The sequence below is a fragment of the Solanum verrucosum genome, unplaced genomic scaffold (assembly GCF_900185275.1).
Source record: "Solanum verrucosum unplaced genomic scaffold, falcon-dt-bn FXZP01000228.1, whole genome shotgun sequence".
Taxonomy (NCBI): domain Eukaryota; kingdom Viridiplantae; phylum Streptophyta; class Magnoliopsida; order Solanales; family Solanaceae; genus Solanum; species Solanum verrucosum.
In genome coordinates this window covers 1,180,787-1,208,766 of record NW_026020210.1, presented here as the reverse complement: position 1 = coordinate 1,208,766, position 27,980 = coordinate 1,180,787, and the positions used below count along the sequence as shown (strand labels likewise).

The 27,980-nt window shown below is 36.6% G+C and overlaps 1 protein-coding gene across 1 annotated transcript; it reads right to left on the bottom strand.

The window, feature by feature from the left end:
• Window positions 1–239: 239 nt before the first annotated feature.
• Window positions 240–27,980, bottom strand: LOC125830401 (protein NRT1/ PTR FAMILY 8.3-like). The gene is made up of 5 exons (XM_049509593.1): window positions 27,770–27,980; window positions 26,317–26,422; window positions 25,983–26,200; window positions 8,117–8,673; window positions 240–1,146 (listed from the first exon to the last, which is right to left on the bottom strand). The coding sequence occupies exons 1-5, from the start codon at window positions 27,809–27,811 to the stop codon at window positions 327–329; spliced, it is 1,743 nt and encodes a 580-aa protein (XP_049365550.1). The 5' UTR covers window positions 27,812–27,980; the 3' UTR covers window positions 240–326.

Below are 27,980 nucleotides of genomic sequence, written 5' to 3'. Positions count from 1 at the left end.
TGTAGAAAAAATATTAAAAGACACTATCGTTGCTTAACAACTAGCAATTATTCATAGCTAAAAACATCAAATGTGCCATCAAATGCAAGCATATCAGAGTGTGTAATAACAATTTTGAGCAAAGTTACAGTGTGTTTTAAGCCATTTTTCCTTCTGAGAAATTGCGGATTATAAACCATATTTAGAAAAAATACATTCAAATTCTAAATATCCTTTGCAAAAAGTATGACCAAACACAATTTCAACTTTAAAAATTCCAAAATAAAATGAATAATATTTAATTTCCATGGCCAAATGCCCACTTAGCGTATAAAACAAACTTGCACTTAGGATGGCTTCTTGGATTTATACATTTTGGCACAGAAAAGATAGATTACAAAGTTGCAGAAGCTAAGTGCAGCCAAGAGCCAGAAGAAGTAATCAAGATGCCCACTGTTCAAGTTGTTTGGAATCCATCCAGGTTTCGCACCTTGAGTTGTAATGGATGTTACTACTGTCAATATGAAAGAGCTCAAGTAATTACCCATAGCAGTGGTCAACAGTGACAGTGCACTGCACAAGCTACGCATTGCATCGGGTGATTGATCATAAAAGAACTCAAGGTGCCCAATGAAAGTAAATATCTCAGCTGCTCCCAGTATAAAATACTGAGGAATCTGCCAAAAGATACTGAGAGGTACTGCAACTGCTTCATCCACCAAACCAAAGTCTCTTGCGAGTTGTAGACGCTTGAACTCAACGATAGCAGCAGCTGACATGCCCAACACAGAAAGGAAAAGTCCAATTCCTATTCTCTGTAACTTGGAAAATCCCCTTTCATTTCCGGTAAGCCTCCTTGCAATTGGAACAAGGATCCTATCATAGACTGGAACCCATAAAATAACACTAATGATATCGAAAAGTGAAAGAGATGCTGGAGGAATTCTGAAGGAACCAATGGAAGTGTCCATTACCATCCCTTGCTCCACAAACAACGTCGCTTGTGCATAAACAACAGAAAAGACTATTCCAGTTGCCCATATCGGGAACATGCGGATCAAAATTTTCAGTTCCTCAACCTGTGTAACAGTACAGAGCCTCCAAGCATTGGAATAGTCCCCAGTTTTCGATTCGGTGTCTGAAACTACAGCAGCTTTGTCAAGGCACCTGAAGAAGATAGAGGATTGATAATTTGAAGCCAAACTAAACCAGGTCCTTTGCTTAACCAAATAGTAGAGGAAAGTGGTATTTTCATGAGATAGCTAGCAAGAGTAAGTACAATTCCAAGTTGCTGCAAGTTCAACATAAGTTGCATTGAGGATTGTGGAAAACATACTTGGTGATTCACTAAATTTTTCGGAGAACTAGTTTTTGTTCATGCATTTTATATAATGAACTTTAAGAACATACAACACCAACAAAAATAAGCTATAGTTCCTTCAAAGTATCATATTAATGACTAAAATATTGTTCAAATTAAGTATTTTTGAAAGCATCTGAATGAATAATTAGATGGTAACATTACTTGTATAGACAAAGGATAATCTTAGAACAAGATGATTTCCCTAAAAGATAAGTACCGGCTATTAAAGGTGTAAAAGCATAAATATAACAACATCAAGTACCTAAATGCCATTAAGGAGCCATTTACTGACAGAACAAAGGGCCACAATGTCACAAAGTAAAAATAAACCAAGTACACAATAACACGAAATATCGATCCTTAAAATTCATGTTGTTGAAATTTGCTTTTAGTTACTACAATAGTCTTTAGCAAAAATAAGTTGTTTAGTTTAAGATGAATTTGAAATTTCGAATTTTAGTTAGGTTGTTTGAGTTGTTGAGATATTTTAGGTCGTTTTAAATTTCAAATTATGCAAATTATATGTTTTATACGGGCAATTTAAAGCCCCTCCATGCTTAATAAAATAATTGAATGTCATTTCAATACATTGAGAGACATTTTCAATTCTTTTTTGCTGTCCCATCTTTTAAAATAATCAACATTTGCAGCCTTAAGTTTCCTAGAAATACAAATATAAAGAATTATCAAAGAAATTCAAAATAATTCATATGTTCATGACAAAATCTTTATGTAAATCCAATTTATTCACTAGTGATTACTGAAAAACGTTAAAGCAGTAACATGACAGAGTAAACACACTCAAAGAACTCATTCTTCACACTAAAAGAACTAATTCCCCCTGCTAAAGAATAGCATCCATACCATAAACAGAGTTCTATATGGATCATCTGAGTATCTAAAATTTATTAGAAAGATTTTTCTTGATTTTTTGTTTGATTTGACAACTCAGTAATTAGTGCATATCAATAATAGGAATCGGTTTCTGTCATTGCAGAAGTTGAATCCTCCTCAGGACTCTTATATAACTCTCTCTATATGTGTAGTCTCACAGTTTCCCCCATTTTGTTGATGAAAAACCCATAGCATCTTTATATATCTTTATGTGCACTCTATAGCTTCATCAATCTCTATTGATCTTCATGTGCATCCTCCGCCTTAAGAACAACTCCTATGTTGACAATCTTCCCTTAAGAACTAGCTCTATTGTTGATCTAACTTCCGACTTCTGCTGCCATCTGATTTCAGTAAGGTTTGTGAGCTTACCTCCGTCCATTTCGACCTCAACAAGTTTTGTAAGCTTGCTTCAGCCTTTGTAGACTTCAACGAAGTTTGTAAGCTTGTATGAACCCATGTAGGTTTTACCTTCCTTTTATTGTAGCCCACTAGATGGCTAGGTTGCTTGACTAAATAAGTTTTGTAAACTCACTTAATCAGTTTTAGGGACTCTCCCTCCACTCATTGCAACCCTATAAGATGGATAGGTTTAGGAATCCAATGAAATCCATGTCTTTTGCAAAGAACATCTCTTCAGTATCAGTGTAAGGACCAGGTTCTTTCTTCTACAACCAAGTGTTTACAAAATTCTTTACAATTGTTATAGTACAGTTGCAGATTTCTTCTTTATGAACCTTCTTAGTCCTTCCTCGGGACATTATATCTTTTCTTCTTCAATCCTAAATATATCCGGTTGTTCTACATAGAACCAGGTTCCTTTTTAAGTAAGAACATGTTTCTTTACAATTCAGTCTATAGAACATGAATACATTGTACATATGAGAATGGAACATCTCTAAGTTTCACCCTTTTGGAATCATAAGAAAAAAACAGTGCTTAGTAGAATCTTCATGAGAACATAGCAATATGTATTTCCCACTCAAGAACTTATCAAAGCTTAAATAGAGGATATTTTGATGCATCATTTTAGTCCATAGGGACTAGACCAAATAGACAATTACATTAGCTTACAACACTGCTATGAAAAGAGTTAGTAAGGTTTTGGTGTTCAAAGGTGAGTTGAAAATAAGTTCTTTTGCTAAGAAGGAAGTATATTCTAAATAAGTTCTTAAGAACCTTGTCAAGGTAAGCAATGACATCTTTCAATTTCCCCCTTGCCTTTCTTATCATCAGTTTTCTGCTCCTAACTTATCAAGGGAAACACTAATGATAAGGTCTTTATTATCACACCTCTTGATTCATCCTTGTTGGACTGAACTCAGATGACCAGGTTCTCTATCGGTCTCTTTTATTATCCAGCTCTTCATCAACATTCAAGACCAACCATCCCTTTTGATTTTTCACTCCTAATTTTCACAATGATGAAACTCCCTCAACTCCAATCAATATTTTTTTCTTATAATCCAGAGTTATCTTCTTCTTTATAATCCACCTTCCTTATTTCCCCCCTGAATCACTGCCTCCTCATATTGATGCTCTTTTGTTGTTTTGGGCTTTTGTCAATTGAGGATTTTGGAACTTTGAATTAGAGATTCTTTGGTGTAATGTGAGTCAAATAAGGAAGTGTTTTGAAGGTTTTAAACTATGTGGGGATGAAGTGTGATCAAGCATTCTGGTGATTGGTTTCTAGTTTGATGATGATGTGATCTAAGGTAGGATGTCAAAATTTGCTTTAGGGAACTGGATTAATGGTTTAACAGTGTAGACAAGCTTATGCAATTTAACTACAAAGAAAGGAGATGCATACCTGACTTGTCATAAGAACCAGATTATTTGACTTTCTTTGCGTCTGATCATTCTTAAGAGTAGGGTAACATCACCAGAACTCATCTAGCCTTTTTGAGTTATCCATGAGTGCGTACCGGTTAAGGTATAAGGTAGGAATATACACTTGTCTTAGATTCATCCACCATTACTAAATCTAGAACATGGACGACTACTGGGAATCAAGAGAGTTCTTGATCTCATCTTAAGTAATTTTCTCAAGTAAGCCTCTTCACTTTCTCTCATGTGATCCTTGCTTCTTCATCACATGTGTACTGCTCTTCTTCTACTGAATTGTACCTCAATTAGTCTATTGATCATGATTACTTCTCTTGCCTGAGGTCCTAACTCAATGCTGATTCTCTTCTTGCTCTGTACACCATCTTCATTTTCTGGAGAACCAGTTCCTTTATCTGGTTTCTCAAGAAGTTCATGCTTCATATCTATAGTCATTGGTCTGAATCGATCAATTGTGCTAGTTTTAAACATGAATATTTCCTTCTTAACCAGCAACCAAAAGACAGCTAAGTTCACTATGAGCCATCACGAGATAATCGCAGGGATAGACCTAAAGCATCCAGGGATTGTGCATTGTTGTAGTGCATCACGAGAAAAGGTGTCCTAGTTAAGGTTGGCGTATATGGACTTGGGCAATCCTTTCCTCATGAGCTAGATTTTGGGGTTGAGCTAGGCACATGTGTCATATCTTTACATGCTATCTGTTAGAATAGGAATAGGAATAGGAACAAGAAATAGTATATACAATCCTTTTTTTTTACGACAAGGGAAACCCGCAGCCGCTACCCCTTTGGGTGCGCACAAGGTAAAAACCCCACTGCTTTGCAATAGCTCGCAAACCACATAGGAGAGATAACCCGCACTAGGCAAGCCCGGTGTGACGAGCTCAACCCAGAAGGCAAAACCCCTTGCTTTCGCTGGAAAGGGATTTCGAACTTGAGACCTCCAACATGGAAGTTCCAAGCCTTAGAATAGGAGAAGAAATAGTATAAAATCCTATTTGGAAAAGGATAAGTATATATAGTCCTACTTGGAAAAGGATTGTACTCCCTCTGTCCAACAATACTTGTCCACTATTGACTTTGCACACTTCTTAAGAAATTATAAATAGAGAGGTAATTTTACTATACCACCCTTTGAATGTAATAAATAAAATTTCTTGAGAAATATAATGAGGAAATGACTATAATTAATGATAAGAGTAAATTAGAAACTAAGTGTAAAACTATCCATTAATTTCATTAAGTGGACAAGTATTGTTGGACATCCCAAAATAATATAGTGGACAACTATTGTTGGACGGAGGAAGTATTATAGTGTCTATAAATAAGACACAATTCAATAATATATTTTTCTTATATATTTCTCACACGACATCAGAGCTTCTACGATTTTGGTAGAGAATTTTTTTTAAAAAAAAGCTTCTACAACTAGCGGGCGCTATAACTCATATAGCCACCCATCTAGCCAATGATTATGTTGGCAAAAGTTGAGGCAATACTATATGGATGAAAAATAATCATGCTGAGAATGACTGATTTGAGAAGCAATTGGGACAAAGAAAGTAGCACCATGTCATCTTTCCGGTGACTACTTTCTCATATCTAATTTGCATAGCACCATGCATCTTTTTGGTGACTACTTTCTTTATATCTAATTTGTGTATCACCATGCTATCATTTCGGGGACTACTTTCTCATTTTCAATTTGTATAGCACTTTGTATCTTTCTGGTGACTACTTTCACGTATTTGATTTGTGTAGCACCATGCATATTTTCTGTAACTACTTTTTCATATTTGATTTGTGTAGCGCCGTGCATCTTTCGAGTGGCTACTTTCTCATATTTGATTAGTGTAGCACCGTGCATCTTCTCGTACTACTTTCTCATATTTGATTTGTGTTCTTTTTAATAACTCCTTAGATGTGACTTACAAAGTTCCAATTTTCGTCAATATTGTGCAAAATCCAACACTACCGCAAGGTCCAACAACCTCTGGCGACCAAAGCCTAACCAATGTCGTCGATCATAGATCCCTCACTCGCAGCTAGATGTAGGGTTCCAGCGACCGCATCAGTACCACAAGCCGATGTGTGAGCCTGTCTGACCAGCTTTCTGGCAACTTTTGGGTTCAATATCGACTTGTCTCTTGATTCTAAGACGATCTATATATTTTATACCAGATTTTAAGCACTTTTCGATGACCGGTGCACTATAAAGAAGTCTATATGGAGCAACCACCTAGTTTAGTTACTAAGGGGGAGTTTAGTGGCCTTGTTTGTCGATTGCATAGGTTACTCTATGGTTTGAAATAGTCTTCTCGAGCTTGGTTTGGGAAGTTCAACACAATAATTCAGTAGTTTGGCATGACTTGTAGTGGAGCTGATCACTTTGTGTTTTATCGACATTCTACATCAAATTCAGTTTTTCTATGAGAAGACTAAGTATATTGAGATTGATTGTCACTTTGTCAAAGAAAAGATACTCTACAACATTTGTGAAGTCAAATCATCTTGCAGATATCTTCACAAAGTCCCTCACCGGTCCTCATATTAGTTACATCTGTAACAAGCTAGGTACACATGACTTGTATACATCAGCTTGAGGGGAAGTATTAGAATAGGAATAGGAACAAGAATAGTAGATACAATCCTACTTAGAATAGGAATAGGAACAAGAATAGTAGATACAATCCTACTTAGAATAGGAATAGGAATAGTATAAAATCCTACTTGGAAAAAGATAAGTATAATATCCTACTCGGAAAAGGCATATATTCTAGTGTCTATAAATAGGGTCTTAGTGTAATTATGTAGACACAATTCAATAATATATTTTTCTCCTATATTTCTCACAGCAGTAGAGCTAGGTCCATCCCCGTTTGGGCTCACGATCCACGCTCGAGTTGAGATTGGGCGTGAAGGGCCAGTTGAGCCTGGACGTGAAGGGGGTGTTAGAGTGGGTAAAAATCCTACATCGGTTGGGAAATAACCAGGTGGTCTGCTTATATGGACTTGGGCAATCCGCCCCTCATGAGCTAGCTTTTGATGTTGAGTTAGGCTCAGGTGTCATATCTTTATAGACATTAAATGGTGCATTCAGTTCCCATTCTCGTGAGCATACTGCACACCTACCTGTCTATATATATTTGATTGTGGGGTTTGGGGTGGGGGGGATAATAGAGGATTGGAGAAGAGTTTTTTTTTAGGGAGACCTACCAAAGCATTTAAGACACTGGGAGCATTTTATGATGTTTTTGGATAGATTTCAGTGATTAAATGCTATCACTAACATCAAAATCATATTGGATTTGTTAGAATTCATCAAATTTTTAAAAATCGCCACATATTGGATTTCTGAGGTGGTTTGACTACAAAAGGGTAATTACACTACCATACTTCGTTTATGATGCTTAAATAAGTATGTAGAAGCCAATTCTGAGTAGCACCCATGGTTGAATTGAAGTATTGATGAACCATAGGAATGGGTATAAATGAAGGTTGTCGTGTTGGTTGGGAAAGAAGGTGAATATTAATTGGTTATTGTAGTGTTCCAAACATATACAATAGTCTATTTAATCAAGGGGATTAATTGGTGAGTCAAGATTTTACCACTCATGAACAATTACGGACTTGGATGACTTGCAGACTAAGTCTAAAGCCCAGATGGCTTATGTTGAGTTGTAATGGATATGAATTGATAGATTTGAACTATATTCATGTAGATATTGTTGAGCATTTGGACCATCAATTGTTGAAAAGCTATGACTACATCCAAGATAAGTTGAGATACACCTTCCTTGAGTCATTTGTCCAAAAGCATGATTCTAAAGATGTACGGAAATGTTTTAGAATGTGAATGTATGTTCGAAGGGGCAAGCGCACCTCAAGTTCCCATGTTTCATGAAGTAAGAATTTTTGGCATCGTTATTGACTTTATAAATGTCATGACTTTCATACGAGCAATATGAGAACATATAGGAGAAGAGAGTGTAAAATAAAAATGTTCTCCTGGCAAAGAAGAAAATATTATCACCTCAGTTCATCAGTGTGCAGTAGCTTTCGGCTTCCTTCAATTGCAGAGCTTTTGTCTGGGGTTTCATAAAGTAGTGTACTATCATCAGGGACAGACAAGTTCCATTTGTGGAATGCTGCAACCAGAACCTGGCACATTCTTGTGAGAGAACTTCCCCCAGGCTTTTGAAATCTGTAGAGTGGTGTACCAAAAAAGAAACTTGCAATGGCAATCCCCATGAAAACTGCAGGGATGAAAAACCCAAGGCCCCATCCAGCATTTTCTTGAATCCACACAATCAAAGTGCTTGATATCAAAGCTCCAATGTTGATAGAGAGATAGAACCAATTGAAGAAGGATCCCTTCTTAACTCTCTCTTTTGGATCTGTGTCATCAAATTGATCAGCACCAAATGACGAAACACATGGCTTAATCCCACCAGTTCCAAGAGCAATCAGATAGAGGCCAAAAAAGAATATGGCATACTGGGCAGGAGTTGCTGGAGGGCACACAGAACCCACACATTCAGGGGGCTTAAAAGCAGGAACTGAAGCTGATAGTGTCAATGTGCACATTCCCTACACAACCAACCAACAACACAAAAAGCATGAAATAAGAGGTGGAATTCCAACAAGAAGATATAAGAGAAAGAAAGGCTGCAAGAACAAGATATGCTTCGTAATTCATTGTTGCACTAGAGGCTAGAACAAAGGTGAAAATCCCAGTAGCAAAGGGGAGATAGGTCACTACAAAGTTAGGGTTCTGGTTCACAAGACAAGACATGTATTCACTGTCTCACTTTAACTTGCTATATCAGTTGTAAAGATGCGACCTTTAACCATAAGAGTTCAAAAGAGGAAAGACACTGAGAGCATAGCTACTATCTTTCTTCCTTATCACATTCTTATGTTTCCCCAACTTTAGTTTGTCTAAAACTTGGTAAATATCACATACTTCACAAAGTTATTATAAGTTCCATATAATGAAGTTGATAGCTAACTTTAAACAGTATTAGAAGGCTGCGTACAATAGACCCGTGTGGTCCAGCCCTTCCCGGACCCCCACGCGTAGCGGGAGCTTAGTCATAGTGCACTGGATTTCCCTTTTGCAAATGAATGATTAGAAGGTAAAGTAGATCTCTTGTCATAAAAGGAAATTGGCACTTAAGCAGTTTGCTAGGAAAGTGACTCTAGCTTCCTCAAAGTTGCAACCTATGTTACACAGGCTCTCCGAAAAAGTCGATGAGTACATGCTGGATTTTCCAAAAGAAGTGCATTTTTTGGAGTAACCGACCCGGTGCGGCAACTGTTTTGGAGAGTCCGTGCAACATAGGTTGCAACAATAATACACAAACCTAGAACCAATGTCAAATTATTTAGTACCACAGTGGCACCCACCAATTATAAAAGAAATGAAAAAGGTTAAATATGTATCACTTCTTTTTATAGTTAATGTCTCCCTAGGCAGTGCGCCAGAGTGACTGATTTATTCCAAACCAATAGAATTAGCAAGGTCACTTCTACGTTTTACAGCATATCTTAAGTTAGAACTTGCAAAAATTAAGTAGAGCAAAAGCATTTTAGAATTTATACTGGATACTAAGATTCAAATACACCATGAGAGAAAGGTAGAAATGCTCATGTAGAATAATAAAAACTGATACACAGCTGCCTTGCACATCCCTGAACCATGAAATTGTCCGTTTCCATCGTCCTCTAATGTCATCCGTTTTGCATCTTATGTTTTGCAGGTACGTAAATTCACTTAAATTGACCTACAACTTCAACAAATAGTCAGCACCTCAGCATTCACTCATTACTTCCTGATGGTTCTTACGCGTAGGAAGGGGCGTTGAAACTTGTCCACATTAAGAACCCTACTATCTTTGGGGAAAAAACTCTTCAAATGAGTTAAAAGTTGAAACATACCTAACCATCGTCATCAAATGTAAAATTTTCCAAATATGAGTATCAACAAACTTTGGGGGCTGAATTTCATGAATATTATTGCTCCTTTGATAAACAATGGGGATGTGTTGCAGCATTACATAAAACATTATCCAGGACCTCCGGCACATTCATGGTATCTTCATCAATAGGAAAATCATCTGACACTATAAAGTGTCCCAAGATGTCCATTGTCTTCAACTATTACCAGTCGAGTGACTCCAAAAGAATTGAGCAAATGATTTATGCAATTGATGTATTACACATTTTGGAGAATCAACTTCAGACATTAGGTATGCATACCTTGTGAAACATAGGAGATCAATGTAGCTCCTCCTCCATAAAATTACAGATTATTACAGATTTCCTCTCCAAGATTGAAGCTTGTTTCATCACTTTTATAGTAATATAATTGTATTTTAAAAAATTTCCCTCTACTGTAATATTTGGGATAGTCAAGGTAAGTAAAAGGAGAACTCTTCTTGTTGTTACCAGTAAAGGTGAGAACTTTTCGCGCTACACTCTTAGCACCAATTCCACTGATGCCTTATCATGCATATAACTGCACCCTTCGCTTCATTAACTTTGTGGCCCGAGACACCTTCATACTCAAACAATACCTTAATAATAAAATAAAGAGAATCTTTATCCTTTGAAAATAAAATTACAGTATCAAATGCATATGCTAAATGATTGATTTTTTTGGACTCCATTTTGGCATAGCAAACTCACAGAACACTAAGTTGTCATGTAAGGCATTTAAACTCCTAGAAACTAGATAGTACTTTGACACAGAGAATAAAAAGAGCTCGAGAGAGGGAATCACCTTGCTTCACACCTATTGACGATTAAAAGAATCCATAAGATTGTCCACTCAGAAAAACAGAAAACCAGTTTGTTGGAAAATATTCTCCTGACCATGTCAATAAAAATCTCTCCAGATTCCATTTTATGCAGGATCTTTGAAGGAAAAAGTCAAGATACTTTTATTGTGACCTTTAGCAATATTCAGTTTAGTAACCACTTTAGCATACTTAGCTCTCTTCCTGTAGAATTGAGAAAGAAGAAAAGCCTTCTTTGTATTTCAGTATGTCTTTACATTCCATGAGAAGGGTATTTATACAAGTGAATCCTAACTGATTAAGAAAAGACAATCAATTACAATAAAAGGAAATATTTTACTCCTATAATTATGCTAGGGAGAGGGAAAATGAAGTCTCCTAAAATCATGTCAACTAACTAATACAATCAACATCTAATTAATTAACACAATCAACACTCCCCTTAAGTTGGAGGAAAGATGCCACACATGCCATCTTGCAAAAAGTACGAAAATTCCTTTTCTTACCGCCTTTTTTGTAAGCACATTTGTTGGTTGCTTTCTGACGGTACATCAAAGTGTTACTAGTAACTTTCTCTTTGATAAAGTGTCGACAAGTTTCAATATGTTTTTTTCGGTCATGTCGAACAGGATTCTAAGTTATATCGATTTCAAATTTGTTGCTGCAATACAAGGAAAGATTCCCTTTTTCTGACAACCTCGATTCTTTCAGTAACGATTGTAGTATACTATTGGAATTTTATGAAGATATGCTAGGAAAGAAAGATACTAAGAGGATGATTCTTTCAGTAACGATTGTAGAATACTATTGGACTTTTATGAAGACATGCTAGGAAAGAAAGATACTAAGAGGACGATTCTTTCAGTAACGATTGTAGAATACTATTGGACTTTTATGAAGACATGCTAGGAAAGAAAGATACTAAGAGGACAAAGGCTTTCTCCAGTTTCCTAAACAATGGTCCTAAATTGACAATGGAGCAACAAATAGCAATAATTCAGCCTTACAAAGATGAGGAGGTCCAGAGAGCAATATTCAGTATTGATAAGAATAAGAGCCGTGGACCGGGTGGATATGGAAGTGAGTTTTTCAGATCAGCTTGGGATATTGTAGGAAATGATATCAGAAAGGAAACTCTAGATTTCTTTAAGAACGGCAGGCTACTGCAGTAGCTGAATGCTGCTGTGATATCATTGATACCAAAGGTGGACGTCCCTCAGAATGCAGGCCAGTTCAAACCAATATTATGTTGTAATCTGCTGTATAAAACAATAACCCAGATGATATGTGTTAAAGTTTGCTTTTAGTTACTACAGTAACTTTTAGCAAAATAAGTTTTTTTTTTTTGAAACTTGGTAACTTACCTCTGTTCTAGCAAAATAAGTTATTTAGTTTGAATAAATTTGAATTTTGAATTTTAGTTAGTTTGTTTATGCTGTTGAGATATTTTAGGTTGTTTAAATTTTAAATTATGCAGATTATGTATTTTATGTTGGCTATTTAAAGCCCCTCAATGCTTAATAAAATTATTGAAAGCTATTGAAAGTCATTTCAATCCAAATTTTCAATCTTTTTGTGCTGCCCCATTTTTTTAAAAACACCAACAGTGGTATCAACAGCTTCATTGATCTTAAGGGATTTGTGAAATCTTCCAAAGAACTACCATACATTTTTAACCCGTAAGGGATACCTTTTTTAACCCATCAGGGCTATCCATTTTTAACCCATCAAGGCTACCTTTCCAACCCGTGCTTTTTTCAACGCACAGGATTTTCTAAATAATTTTTTAACCAAAATAATGGCAAGCAACAGTCTCTCTTTGAATGCCCCAAAAAATTTCACAAACAAACTATCAAATTTGGCCTGTGAGAATAAAGTCATATTTTGAAACCTATGTGATATGTGATGGAAGAAAAACCCTTACAACCTCTCTCTGCAAATCATACAAAAGTTCAAATTAAAGCACTTTCAAAAACACTTCTACACAAGACAATGTCATCGCATGTGTTTTTGAAGAACAAAATCAAAAGAAGAAAAAGAAAAAAGAAGATTTTGCAAGTTCAAAAATAATGAAAAAAATTCAGCATCAACTACCAAAACAAAAATTGAGGAGGAGCATTTTTTTCAATTGTAGTAACTAAAGCAAAGGAGGAGTGTAGAAGTTTGCTTTTAGTTACTGCAGTAACTTTTAGCAAAATAAGTTATTTAGTATGAATAAATTTGAATTTTGAATTTTAGTTAGTTTATTTATGTTGTTAAGATATTTTAGGTTGTTTAAATTTTAAATTATGCAGATTATGTGTTTTATGTTGGCTATTTAAAGCCCCTCAATGCTTAATAAAATTATTGAAAGTCATTTCAATCCAAATTTTCAATCTTTTTGTGCTGCCCCATTTTTTTAAAAACACCAACAATATGTGAGAGATTGAAGGTAGCAATCAGCAGTATTGTGGCAGAAAATCCCTTCCATTTGTAAAAGGAAGGTCTCTAGTGCATAATGTGCTAATATGCCATGACCTCCTTGTCAATTTTGCTGAATGAGTTCTCTCAAATGAGAGTTCTTCCATTAAATAGAAAGAATTCTGATTTACATGCCTAAAAATCTGCTATATATCCCTAAATATATGCTATTCCTAATTGTAATATCTCGGAAAATATGCTACATTAATCTATGCTATCTCCTATCATCATTAGACAAATATTTAGAGTTATAACATAGATATGTACAGATATTTAGAATTTGTCCAATCATGCTAACATCCCCCCTCAAATTGATGCCGCTGGATCAAAAAGCATCAATTTGCCTACCAAAAACTGATGACGTTGTCGTGCCATAGACTTTGTAAACATATCAGCTATTTGAAGATCACTGGATACATGTGGAAGAGTAATGACTCTCTTATCTACAGCTTCTCTGATATAATGACAGTCCACTTCAATGTGTTTGGTCCTTTCATGATAAACTGGATTAGTAGCAATCTGAATAGCACTTGTGTTGTGAGCATGGAGAGGAGTGGGATTAGATTGAGGAAATCCAATTTCTGCAAGTAAACCACGAAGCCAAACAATCTCAGAGCAAGAAGTAGACATTGCTCGATATTCAGATTCGATGGAAGATTTTGATACACGGTCTTGCTTTTTGCTCTTCCAAGATATCAAGGAATCTCCAACAAACATGCACCAACCCGTGACGTAGCGACGAGTATCAGGACATCCAGCCCAATCAGAATCACTAAATGCATTAAGCTGAATCTCAGAACCACTAGGAAAGAATAATCCACGAGTAGATGTTCCCAAGAGATATCGAATGATGCGACGGACAGCCAGCAAATGTAGATGGCATGGAGCCTGCATAAATTGACTCACTTGTTGAACTGCAAAAGAGATATCAGGCCGAGTAATAGTAAGATAATTTAGGCTCCCAACTAATTGCCGATACAAAGTTGGATCAGGAAGAAGATCTCCTTTCGCACGACAGTACTTTACATTCAATTCCAATGGAGTATTTACAGAGGAAGACTCTTGAAGACCAACCAAAGCAATCAAGTCCCGGGTATATTTTTGTTGGTTCAAGAACACACCTAAAGAATTATAATGAACTTCTAACCCCAAAAAAATATGTAAGAATACCAAGATCTTTCATATGAAAAGAATCCTTAAGCTGCTGATGGAGGCTAATGATTAGTGAAGAATCAGTTCTTGTGATAATAATGTCATCTACATACACCAAAAGAAGAACACAACCTGCAGATGTTTTTCGAAGAAACAAAGACGAATCATATATGCTCTGCTCAAAAGAGAATTGAAGCAAAGTAGACCGAAACTTGTCAAACCAAGCTCTTGGAGCTTGTTTTAATCCATATAAAGACTGCTTCAACTTGCATACATCTGATGTAGGTGATGAGAACAAACCAGGTGGGGGTTTCATATAAATACCTTCTTTGAGATCACCATGAAGAAAAGTATTTTTGACATTCATTTGATGAAGAGGCCTCTACCTCCACGAGGTAGTGGCAAGGTCTGCGTACACTCTACCCTCCCCAGACCCCACCTAGTGGGATTTCACTGGGTATGTTGTTGTTGTTGTATTTGATGAAGAGGCCAATTTTGTGATGCAGCAATGGCAATAATAGTTCACACCATAGTCATTTTTGCTACAGGTGCAAAAGTCTCCTCATAGTTTACACCATACTCTTGTTTGTTGCCAAGGACCACCAATCGAGCTTTGTACCGATCAAGAGTTCCATCAGAATTAAGTTTAATTGAATAAACCCATTTACATCCAATTGGACGGACATTTGGAGGACAAGGAACAATGTCCCATGTGTTATTTTCTTTAAGAGCCAAAAGTTCCTCCTCCATTGCTTTTTGCCAACATTCAAGCTTGGAAGCTTGTGAGTGACCTGTTCGAATAGAGATGGTGGATAAAGTAGAAGAAAAACCATACCGTTTAGGAGTTTGAGACACTCTAGTAGATCGCCGAGGAGGCTCAAGAGGAACAGACCTTGAAGGATTCTCAGATTCTGGTTGTGGAGCAGTCTCAGGTGGTGGATCTGTTTTGGGATGGGGTAAAGTTGGCCGACGTCGTTCATACACAAATCCTGGTTTGAACCACTTAGAAGACAATGACAAATCCTCAAAAGTAGGAAGAAGAGGAGAAACAGAAGATGACTCAACATGAGTAGGAAAAAAATACTGATTCTCAAAGAAAATAACATTTCTAGAAACACGAAATTTGTTAGAACTTGGATCATAGCAAATAAATTCTTTCTACGAAGTACTATAGCCCATAAAAGCACATTTAATAGACTGAACAGAGAGTTTATTGCGTTGAAAAGGAGGCAGGTGCACAAAACAAACACAACCAAACGTATGAAAACTATGATAGCTAGGATGCTTATGAAAAAGACGATAATATGGAGACTCAAGATTTAACACTTTAGATGGAAGTCTATTAATCAAATAGACAGCAGTAGACAAAGCTTCAACCCAATATTTAGATGGAATAGAGAACTCAATCAATAAAGTACGAGTGACATCTAAAAGATGACGATTTTTACGCTCAGCAACCCCATTTTGTTGTGGCGTATATGGGCAAGAGCGTTGTGATACAATTCCTTTCTCAAGCAAGAAATTATTGAATTCATGAGACATATATTCTCTACCAGAATCAGATCTTAATATTTTGATGCATGTGGAAAATTGAGTCACAACGTAAGCCAAAAATTTCTTGAATATGGAAAACACTTCAGATTTAGATCGAAGAAAATACACCCATGTAAACCGACTATAGTCATCTATAAATGTCACAAAATACTTGAAATGAGCATGAGAAATAACTAGTGAAATGCCCCAAACATCACTATGAATGACATCAAAACACTTTGCAACACAACTACCAAAATTAGGAAAAGGAAGAGTTTTACTTTTGCCTAATTTACAAGTAGAACAATCAAAGGAAGCAACTGAAAATTGATTTTGATTTCCCAATAAACCAGAATTGGACAAATGAGACAACACAATAAAATTTGGATGTCCTAGACGTTTATGCCAAACCTCATTCTTAGTAGTGGTAGAAGCAAAAGCTAGAACACGAGGAATAGAAAAGTGTATAGGAAACAATCTTCCTACTTTAGGCCCCTTCGCGATTATCGTCCCCGACACCTGATCCTGCACAAGGCAACCATTACGAGAAAAATTCACATCACAATTGTTATCTACCAATTGGCCAACTGAAATAAGACTAGTGGAGAGCTTTGGTGATACCAAAACGTTCTTGAAAGTTTCAGTAATATCCCCAACCTTGGTAATGGGTAAATTACTACCATTGGCAACCTGAATTTGTATTGGACCATTATACTCACGGATGTTTTTGAGTATATTAGTTGAGTTGGTCATATGACTGGAAGCGCCAGAATCAACAAGCCAAAATTTAGATATTACCTCATTACCTTACAGCCCCAAAGCTGAAAATGCTGACAAGATCATTTGTTGTACCATTTAAGGAGTAAGAACTTGTCCTACTGAAGACAAGTTATCTGTAGTTGAACCATTTATCCCAACTTGAAAAGCATTTGCCCTACGGTTTTGAGGACGTGTGGGACACTCTTTAATAATGTGTCCTTGTTGTTTACAATAATTACAGAACTTCTTGCCACAATTGCTAGCAATATGACCATATTTCTTGCAACTGTAGCATTGAGTTCTAGCCATATCCATGCCCTTTCCTTTCCCTTGAGCTGTAAATGCGACAGTGACAACATTTCCTTGATGAAAAGCATTTTGTGTGAAGAGACGCTGCTCTTCACGAAGTTATTCCCTAAAACAAACATCCAACGAGGGAGATGGATCACGGTTCATCAAGTTGGAGCGAACATTTTCAAAATCAGATAGTAATTTCATCAAAAATTGATCTCGCTTGCTTTGTTCATGAACTCCTTGAATGATGGAGAGAGATTCAGAAGGTATTTTACCATAAACGATATCGGTAAATTCTGCCCATAAGTTCTGAAATCTAGAGAAATAATCTTGAACAGAGAGACCTCCTTGAGAATACATAGCAATTTCATGCTCTAACTGAAAGCGCCTTGCGCTATGGTCTTGGTTGTAAACCTTTTGTAAATAATCCCACATGGCCTTTGCTGTCTTGTATGGCCTGAGATTAAGAACAATAAGAGGCTCAATTGACCCTAAAATCCATGTCATCACCCGAGCATCTTTAACCTTCCATTGACCAAGCTTTGTAGGATCAGTAGGAGTAGGATCGCTTCCATCTATATGTCCCCAAAATTCTTTTCCGGTGACAAATAGTTGGAATTGAAATTCCCAGGCAGAGTAATTTTTTCCTGTGAAACGAACATGGAAGGACTCAAACTGATATGACGCCATGTTTCTTGACAAGTTAAGGAAGATAGAAATGCAATGATACAAAATAACCAGAATGACCAAGACTAAGATTCCAAGATGCCTAAAATTCCAAGATACTTAGGACTTACTGTTGACTAAAAAATAGTATTCCATGCTTAGGAATCCCCAACCTGATGCTTATATGATTGTCGAAACTGACGCTTCAGAAACAGGTTATGGAGGAATCCTAAAACAAAAGATAGATCTTGAATCTATAGAACAACTTGTCTGTTTTACATCCGGAATCTAGAATTCTGCACAAAAGAATTATTCAACTATTAAAAAAGAAGTTTTGTCTATCGTGTTATGTATCACGAAATTTCAAGATGATCTTATTAACAAAGAATTTTTACTAAGAGTAGACTGCAAGTCTGCTAAAGAGATTTTACAAAACGATGTTAAAAATCTTGTTTCAAAACAAATCTTTGCTAGGTCGCAAGCTCTACTATCTAGATTTGATTTCAAAATTGATTTTATTAAAGGAGAAGAAAATTCTCTACCAGATTTTCTAACTCGTGAATTCTTGCAGGGAAAGCATGAGGCCGTTTAAACCTGTCACTCCTTCTAAAGGAGAAAATCTTCCCAAAGCATAAATGGCTAGACCATTTAATCATCCTCCCCTAGCTCCAACAAAAGCAGGAACTCCACAAAGACCTGAACTATCTTTCCAAAACAAGTTCACTGCCTTAGCCAAGTATCCACAGCATCACTAGAGCACTAGAGCTGCAAAACTAGAGGTGATGTTACCTGTGTTGGTGACAAATGGTTCGGCTAAATGATCGTTATTAATATTGGGAAGAGCATTATCAATATTGTTTTCATTCTCCTTTGAAGAATCATGTTCAGATTCAAGGTCTTGAATAGTAGTTCTTTTAGGAACTTGGTTGGTGAGGATATCAGTCTCAACGATACAAAGTCGAGATTTGATATTTCTGATCTCTTCTTTGAGACTAGAAACCTCATGACGAAGATCTGCGATGGAAGGTTCAGAATGAGTGTGAGCGATTCATGATTTGTTTCATGCTGAATGGTTCAACTATCGGACGAGATTTAGGCTTGTCCGTGTTGAGAATGAGATTTTTGAGTTCCAGGAGAAAACGATTCCTAGCCTCATCATCATTTATATGTTGAACAATATCAAAAAGAGCTTCTTTCAAATGATCGGAAAGGACTCTGATGTGAGGGGTACTATCACAAGTACAAAAGGCTTCAATACAAGTGCAATCTTTTCCTGATTGGCTATTGTCTAATTCATAGTCAAGATCAATGTCTTCATCAGATGTACCTGAAGATTCAGAAAAAGGTTCGTCAAGAATAGCAAGAAGCTTACCCTTGGTTTCTTCATCAATGCCAAGAAGGTTGATCTTCTTTTTCTTGGCTCCTGAACGACATTCACTAGCTCTATGGCCAGTCTTACCACATGTCCAACACACATCTGGTTTGGTATCCTTGTCTCTTGGACCTATGTTTCTTTCTTCTAGGTCTGGTAGAATCATCTCTTCTTCGGGATTTCTTCCGATGAGATTTCTCTTTTTTGTCCTTCTTAACTTTATCAGGGGAGTGATAAAGCCAAAGTCACGACAAAAACTTCCAAGTTCTCGCTTAGAAGAAGACTGCTCTTTCTTGAGTTGATGCTTAAGTCTAATGTCCGTGCAGAGTTCAAGCCCAACAATGTTGATGGTGCTTACCAAATCACCATAAGTTAGATTACTGTAAGGAATACGACCATCATTGCGATCCTGATTCTTAGTCCTTACTTTGTCTGCAAAAAGAGGAGGTAACCCGCTAATGAAGCGTTCCTTCCAAAAATCCAAATTGCAATCTGGACGAATCATGACCTTGCTGAGAAAGGCATGCTTGTAGTGAATAAAGCTGTCTAGGTTCGGACAACTCAGATTGTTCAAGATTTGGAGACTCCTATCCTGGAATAACTTTGGTTCGCCAATAAAATGCTTAGCGATATGATAAAGGAGAGTAGCACAAGCATCTTCCCTTGTGACCTGGGAAGTAGACTGAGTGCTTCCTTCAGTTTTAACAACTGTCTCTGTTGCAGTGGCATTATGATGAGTTGCTTAATTTCATCAGTGCAGTAGTTATCCCACCAATGTTTTAACATTCCGGTGAAACCTGCAGCAATCATACTAGCAGCATCTCTATCTGCAGAACCTCGCATTTTATAAGCAGTTATAGCAACACCCATTTCATGGAGTTTATTGTATACCTGATGCTCAGCTAGGCCATCAATGTTCCATTCAGTGATGCTTCTTCCTTCATGAGAGGAAGTGGATAAGAATGCATTCTCCTCATACTGCAAGTCTGGGAAGGATGGTTTGGTATGATAGTTTTTCATATTATGAAAACGACCATTGGAAAGCTTTTGTAGAAGAGTGGATTTCTCCTGCAAAGTGGAAACAAATTTCTCCTGAAGGGTAGAAACCTTTTTGGGGGGTTTTACCATCTTTCTTGGAGATGTTGAAATTGTTAAGTTGTTCATTGATTCTTTCAATGATGTTTCCAGTTACTTCAAAAGTATCAGATAATTTAGGGATTTTTTCTTTGGAAAATTCTGGGATTTTGAATCTTGGGTAGGTTTCAATATTATGGCTAGATGAAGTAGAAACCGGGGTAGGTCTTCTACTAATGGTAGGTTTGGTATCTTCTATTTGTCTGGATATGACATGAAGAATTTGGTTTGAGTAGTTATTTTGTTCTACTACTCGGTCAATGTCTGCAGCTGTGAGTAAAGCGCCTGTCTTATCACTTTTCTCATTGAAAGGAGAAGCTTTGATCACTGTACCTGCAACAGGGATGTTAATTCCTTCTAGAGGGGGAGTAATAGATTCAACAACCTTATTGGATGCAGTATACCATTTGTTAATGATAACCTGTAATGACTCGGTACAATTTTCAATCTTACCAGTCATTTCAAACCATTTGAAGAATTCGATTTCACAACCGATTCTTCTCATATCAGCCATCCACAAATCTCTAAAGGATTCTCTTTGTTCAAGAGTATAGGTAACAACATACCATTTTATCTTTACCTGATTATCTGGATGAGTCTATTGCTCATGCAAAATGTTTGGAATAGGTTCAAAGACTTTACCAGTTTTTATCATAGTGATCCATCCAGGTTTTTCTTCTGGTGGTTCCATTTCACTAGCTGAAGGACTGCCAGGAAGATCCTGATAGAACACTTTGGGGATGTTACCAGAAAAGTCTACACCTGTGACTTTGCCTTTGCTGTTGTCAATGACTTGAATGGTGTCATCTTCTACTTCCTCCGGGGTTTTTAAAGAAGGCGCTGGTCTGGGAACGGGTCTCGAAGGACACGAAGTAGAGGGACTAGACCAGGATGGCCTTCGGTACGATGAAGATCTCCTAACAGCATTGTCAAGGAATTTGAGTTCTATTGACCCGTCAGGAAATTGAACGACTTTTTCAATCTGAGATCTTTCAGAATGAGACGCAAAAGGTTGAGTTAAGGCTTCAAAACGCCAATCATTACTAGAGAGAATATCGTTCCATTTGAGAAGACGTGGAACAAAAATAGAACTATGATCATGGTTGGCTTCCATAAGCATAGTCTCACCTTTAGTACTCTCAACACGAGCTCTAGGGGCAAGAGTGGTTTTCATAAGCCTATAATAAATGTGATAAATGATAGCAATATCGCGAGTATTGATTTTATTGTTAAGATTTTTGGTTTTGACGTTAAGAGTCAAAGAATCCATGACATTAGGATCATTAATGTCTAAAGAAAAGTTAGGCTAACAATTAAAGTAAACTGGCCCATCAGCAAGGTTACTCTGCAAAACTCCTAACAAAGAATCATCAAAATTCAAAAATTTGTCATCTCGAAGGATGACACAAACAGGAATATCAAGGCCTTTTCTAAAGAGAGGCTTAACAGCTACTTGCACCAAACCAATATGCAAAATTATAATCAGATTTATAATGATTAATATCACAATCTTTAAGCAGACAAATAATTTCTAAAGAATTATTGATAGCTATGGTAGACTCATAAGTCTTAATATGGTGACGAGTTATAAAACTGAAATTACCTAAGTGGTAAATCTTTTTAAAAGGTTCTTCTGGTATACTCCAGTTTTGTAAATCATTTTCTAACTTAGCAATCTGCTTGAGAAGATAAATTAATACTATTTAAAATGTTTTGGTTATTATCCATACAATTTTGAAAATACTGTCTAATGGATTTACAGTACAAAATTAATCCTAACAAGTATAGCAATAATAAAACAATAAGTATGCGAGTATATATGGAGTATTAAACTGAATAATTCTAGTAATGATTGGCGTTTTGATCTCTAGTAATGATTGGCATTATCCAAAGCTTTCAAAAAAAAAAAATCTGAAAGAAACCACATATGAATGACACTAAGAATCAAACCACTGAAAAAGGCTCTAATACCATGTCAATTTTGCTGAATGAGTTCTCTCAAATGAGAGTTCTTCCACTAGATAGAAAGAATTTTGATTTACATGCTTAAAAATCTGCTATATATCCCTAAATATATGCTATTCCTAATTGTAATATCTCTTAAAATATGCTACATTAATCTATGCTATCTCCTATCATCATTACACAAATATTTAGAGTTATAACATAGATATGTACAGATATTTAGAATCTGTCCAATCATGCTAACACTCCTAAGGCATTACAAGAGGATAACATCTCCAAGATGTATGATGAAAATAGATCTTAGGAAAGCATATGATATGGTATCCTGGGAGTTTATTGAGGAGGCACTACATGGATATGGTTTTCCAGAAACTTTCACCAGACTAGTGATGAGTTGTGTGACTTCAACAAAATTATCCATCAAGGTTAATGGTGAAAATCATGGATATTTTAAAGGGAAGAGAGGATTGAGGCAGGGGGACACAACGTCACCACTGTTATTTGTGTTGGTCATGGAGTATCTGTCTAGGCATTACAGAAGGTAGGAGAACTACCAAACTTTAAGTTCCATCGAATGTGTCATAGCACCAAGCTAAAGCATCTGATTTTGGTGGATGACTTGATGCTATTTTGCAAAGGGGATCTTAAGTCTACAGGAAGGATGATAGAGGTGTTGAACCATTTCAGTAGGGTGACAGGCCTTATGGCAAATCTGGATAAGTCTAATATATTTGTAGCTGGGGTGGATGATGCTATGAAGGAACAAATGTTGCAGCTGACAGGATTTACACTAGGTGATCTTCCAATCAGATATTTGGGCTTGCCATTATCATCAAAGAAATGGACAAGAATAGATTTACATCAACTGGTCGACAAAATAACCAACAGGATTACTAGTGCATACTCAAAAACTTTGTCATAACTCATATGCAAGCAGACTGCAGGTAATAAATGCTGTACTCTTCTCGCTCTATAACTTTTGGAGTAATGTCTTCATCTTGCCTCAAAATATTTTGAAAGGGGTTGATAAGAAATGTAGGGATTATCTATGGGGAAATAAGGAGAACAAGAGGAATGTAGCACTTGTATCATGGGAGAAAATTTGTGTGCCAAAGAAGAATGGTGGACTGAACATCAAGAGCTGCAAATTGTGGAATATTGCATCAGTTGGTAAGTTGATATGGCAGATTGACAGTAAGGCAGATACACTATGGATAAGATGGGTGCATGGACCATATATGAAAGATGAGCAAGATGTATGGACACATACACCCTCTAAGGATAGCAGCTGGTACTCGAAGCTTAACTCCATTAAACTAACTATGAGAATGTGGTATACTAAACCTACTGTCTATCGACCAATGGAGCATATATTGTGAGCTGTAGCTACAACCAATTGCTGGGTAGGCAGCTGAGACTACCTGTAGAGGATTTGATATGGAATCTACTCATGTTGCCTAGACACAGTTTATTATATGGCTAGCAAATCAGGAAAAACTGCAAACTAAAGAGAGGATGATCAGATTGAAACAACCAGTAGAAGATGACAAGTGTTGTCTATGTGGAGTAAGAAAGCTGGAGACTCAAGTACATTTATTTGCAGAATGCACCTGGACAACAAAAGTGAAGGAAGCACTGGAGACTTGGTTGGGTATTAAAGTACAAAAAAGGGAAGTGGTACAATGCCTAAAATGGATAAAAGGAAGACACTGGAAGCAATATAAGAAGGATAAAGCTACAGCTATATGGGGAGCCAGAATCTACCACACTTAAAGAGCAAGAAATTGGAAACTATTCTTAGGGACAATAGTAAATACAGAGATTACAATCACACAGATAAAGAAAGAGATAGCGGAAAGAGTGGATTACGTGACATATCCAAAGGAAGGTGTCATGGTTTATGTTATCTTCAAATGACATAGTATTGATCAACGAGACACGGGTACAGTTAATGATAGGCTAGAAGTTTGGAGACAAATCCTTGAATCTAAAGGTTTTAGGCTAAGCAGGTTTAAAATAGATCATCCAGAGTGCACGTCCAGTGATGTAACACATAAAGCGGAGCTGCAAGTGAAGATCAATACATAAGTCATACCTAAGAGGGGAAGTTTCAAGTATCTTGCATCTGTAATCCAAGAATATGGAGAGATTGACAATGATGTCACTCATTGTATTAGAGCGGGGTGGATGAAATGGAGGCTTGCGTCTGGGTTACCGTGTGATAAGAATATGTCATCAAGACTTAAAGATAAGTTCTACAAAATGGTGGTTAGACCTACATTATTGTATGGAACAGAGTGTTGCCAGCCAAGAATGCACACGTTCAGAAGATAAAGGTGGCAGAGATGAGAGATGAGGATGCTCTGGTAGATGTGTGGGCATACTAGGGGAGATAGAATTAGGAATGAAGTTATACAGTACAACGTGGGAATGGCCTCTTTGGAAAACAAGATGAGGAGCAAGGCTGTTTGGTTCGGGCAGGTGAAGAGGTGTGTGAATGCACAAGTAAGGAGGTATGAGAGGTTGGCTATAGCAGACTTTAGAAGAGGTAGAGGTAGGTCAAAGGATATGACCCTAGATACGAAGGTAAAGAGGTCGAGGATTTGGGGTAGAAGGGTCGTAGGTAGCTATGTGTTATTGTACTTGTATGTGGGAGAGGTAGGGACTAGCTTCCTCTTCTCACCTTCTTTTATTTTTAGTAGTGTTATTTAGTATTTTCCTAGTATCTCATTCTTCAATTTTTACTAGTAACATTGACCTAAAAGGTAGGGATTCAAGATAGAACCCGAGTTTCTAGGAGCTGGACAGGAGCTTAGCGGAGAAGCTCGAGTTATTCAGCTATGGTGGATGAAAAGATAGAAGATGAAGAATAGAATTCAATAGAAAAGTGTACTTGTATATTCAATATGTAATGATACAATGCCCTATATAGAAATGAGAAAGAACCTTATCTTGATAACTGCTTCTAACTAATTCAACAACCCCTAAGCTAACTGACTAACAAGGGCAACTATGCAGCTAACTAATTATGCTGACTCAGCTACTAATTACAATATTCTGATATCAGTCCAATCTCAAAGGTTCCCAACAGCTGATGCAAGAGAAAATACCAACTCTTTAGCAGATAAATCAGGAGGTAGGCCTGAAAGGAAATATATGCAGCTGCAATTGACATTCTTCATCTGGATCAAACCAAGGTTTCCACTTTAACATTGGTAAAATGTCTTTAACCTTGAAATAGAACGCCGGCTTGGCAAGCACATTAACATAGTCCTCTAAAAGTGTTAACCGATTAAAACAAAACGATTTCTTAAGAACCCTATCTTGCAATCAACCTTGAACTCATATTGAATTGGAATGATCTTTCTTAAATCTTTAAGTTTCGGCCATCTATATGAAATTTACCAATAACAGCTAACTGTAAATTTTCCTTGATTCTGTCTGAATCCCACGTCACAGTAGGTTCGCATACACAACAGGTTTGTGTGGAATAGGTTGCATGGGGCTGTAGCAGTGGAGAGTTTAAGGAGTGAAGCATCAGAAGTAGAGGCTGAACACCCACTTAGTTTTGGCATTCCCCATGGAGAGGAAACAAAACAAGAATCAGTAGATTGAAGTTAGTTATATTAAGATAAACTCTCCGGTAGGAAAGGAAAAAATAAAAATGACAAAATATGAATATGCAAGTCACAGAAAGAAATTTTATAATCATCTCACAACCAATAAGTTAAGTATTTTGTGTAAAATGAAGCTGAGATATTTACCATGAAGTAGATAATAGAGAAGGTAGCAATTGTCCGATATCTTCCCCAGTATGCATCTGCCAGCACAGCCCCAATAAGGGGCGTTAGGTAACACGTGCCTTGCCAAGTTGTGACATTTCTAGCAGCTGAGACATTTCCCTCATGTAACTTCTTGGTAAGATAGGTAACAAGATTAAGAGCAATGCCATAGAACGCCAAGCGTTCACAACATTCATTACCTGAGACCAAGGTCCGCAACTAAATCAATTATACCATAAAATAGAGTGAATAAGCAACTATGCCAAAACAGGTAAAAAGAGAAGAAAAAGAAAAGAAAAAATTGAGTGTGACATACCAAGAATAAAGGGGCAAGCTCTCCAGTTCCCTGTCTCACTCTTTAAAACAGGATTACCGTTGATATCAACAGAACCATCTCTAGTGTAGAGTCCACCGTTCTCATTCTACAAATAGGAATTTTTTTAAGAATGCCAACAAAAGTAACTTGTTTTTTTAGCATAATAATAAATGTACTTCTTTAACTTGGCTTCAACCGACATCTATGCCCTTAACTTTGGGTATGCACAAGTAGACACTTCAACTTTGACGTTCTACGTGGCGTCCTATGTGTATTATGCTACGTAGGACATGTATGACTACTTGCTCAACTTTATACAAGTTTAAATTTCTACTTGTGCACACCGAAAGTTGGAGGGCATAGATCTCAGCTAAAGCCAAGTTATTAAAGGGCACATTTATGTATTGTGTCTTTCTTCATGTCAAAATAACTTGCAGGTAATCACCTTTGCATCTACTTATCAACTTCTACATTAAGAGCCCGTTTGGATTGGCTTAAAAAAGTAGTTTTTAAGTCAAAAATAAAAAGTCAAATTGAAATGACTTTTATGTCAAAAAATAAAAAGTAGGGGGAGACCTACTTTTGGTTTCTGACTTATTTTAAGTCATTTTTACCTTGCCAAACACTTCGTAACTTATTTTAAGTTATTTTTTATATTAGTCAAACACTTCCAGAAGTCAAAAACTGACTTAAAAGTAGGTTTGACCAACTTTTAAGCCAATCCAAACGGGCTCTACGAATGGCAAACTATATGCTTTGAGATGTGGAATAGCTAGAGTATTTACACATACCAACTTAATTTGTACTCCATATAAAAAAAGTGTACAAGGATAAATAATGCCCCTCGAGGCCTCGACTATGCGAAATAGAACAATTTTTCCCTCCGTTAAAAAAGTGTTCCGTTCCTACCCCTGCCGTTACCAAAGTCTAGGACCATCTTTTACCGTTATTTCTTTTATCGTCCTCTCCAAAAAAGTTAGTATTGAAAATCCCCTATCCCCGGTCCTTCTTCCATATTGGTTCAGGGGCCATTTTATGGTATAGTTAAATGCATAAATCAGGTATCTACTTCTATTATTATACATATGAATAATTTTCAAATATAGTTGTAGTGCAAATAATTTGCAATATGTGAGAGGAACTGAACTGAACTATATAAGTCATTGAATTAATGTATTTATAAAAATAAAATAAAGGAATATTCATAGCAATCTCAGATTTAACAAATGGAGGTCAATTTAGAAATTCATGTAGTTTCAACTATAAATGAGAAGGTTCTTCTTACTTTCTTCATATACATTAATAGAATTAAAAAAATTATTAGTTGAATCTATTGGGCAATGAGCATGAAAATTTCAAATAAAGTGAATATTTTTTTATTTCACAGTCAAATGCCCAGTTACAGAGTGTGAATAAAAAAATCAATTCTGAAGTAAAGAAAGAGAAAGTAAACCTGATGAAAGGCAGCATCTTGTAGAAGAGATTGAGTAGCCATACTCGCAGCTTCACTTTATGTGGTGCTAAAACATGAATTTTTTGTTGAATCTAAAAAGGCAAATAGCACAAAACCAAAAATGGGTGTACCCTACCATTTTCATTTTTGGGGTCAGTTTGCACGTGTAATCATATTTTGATTTCATCTCTAATGCGCTTCATCTGGAAAG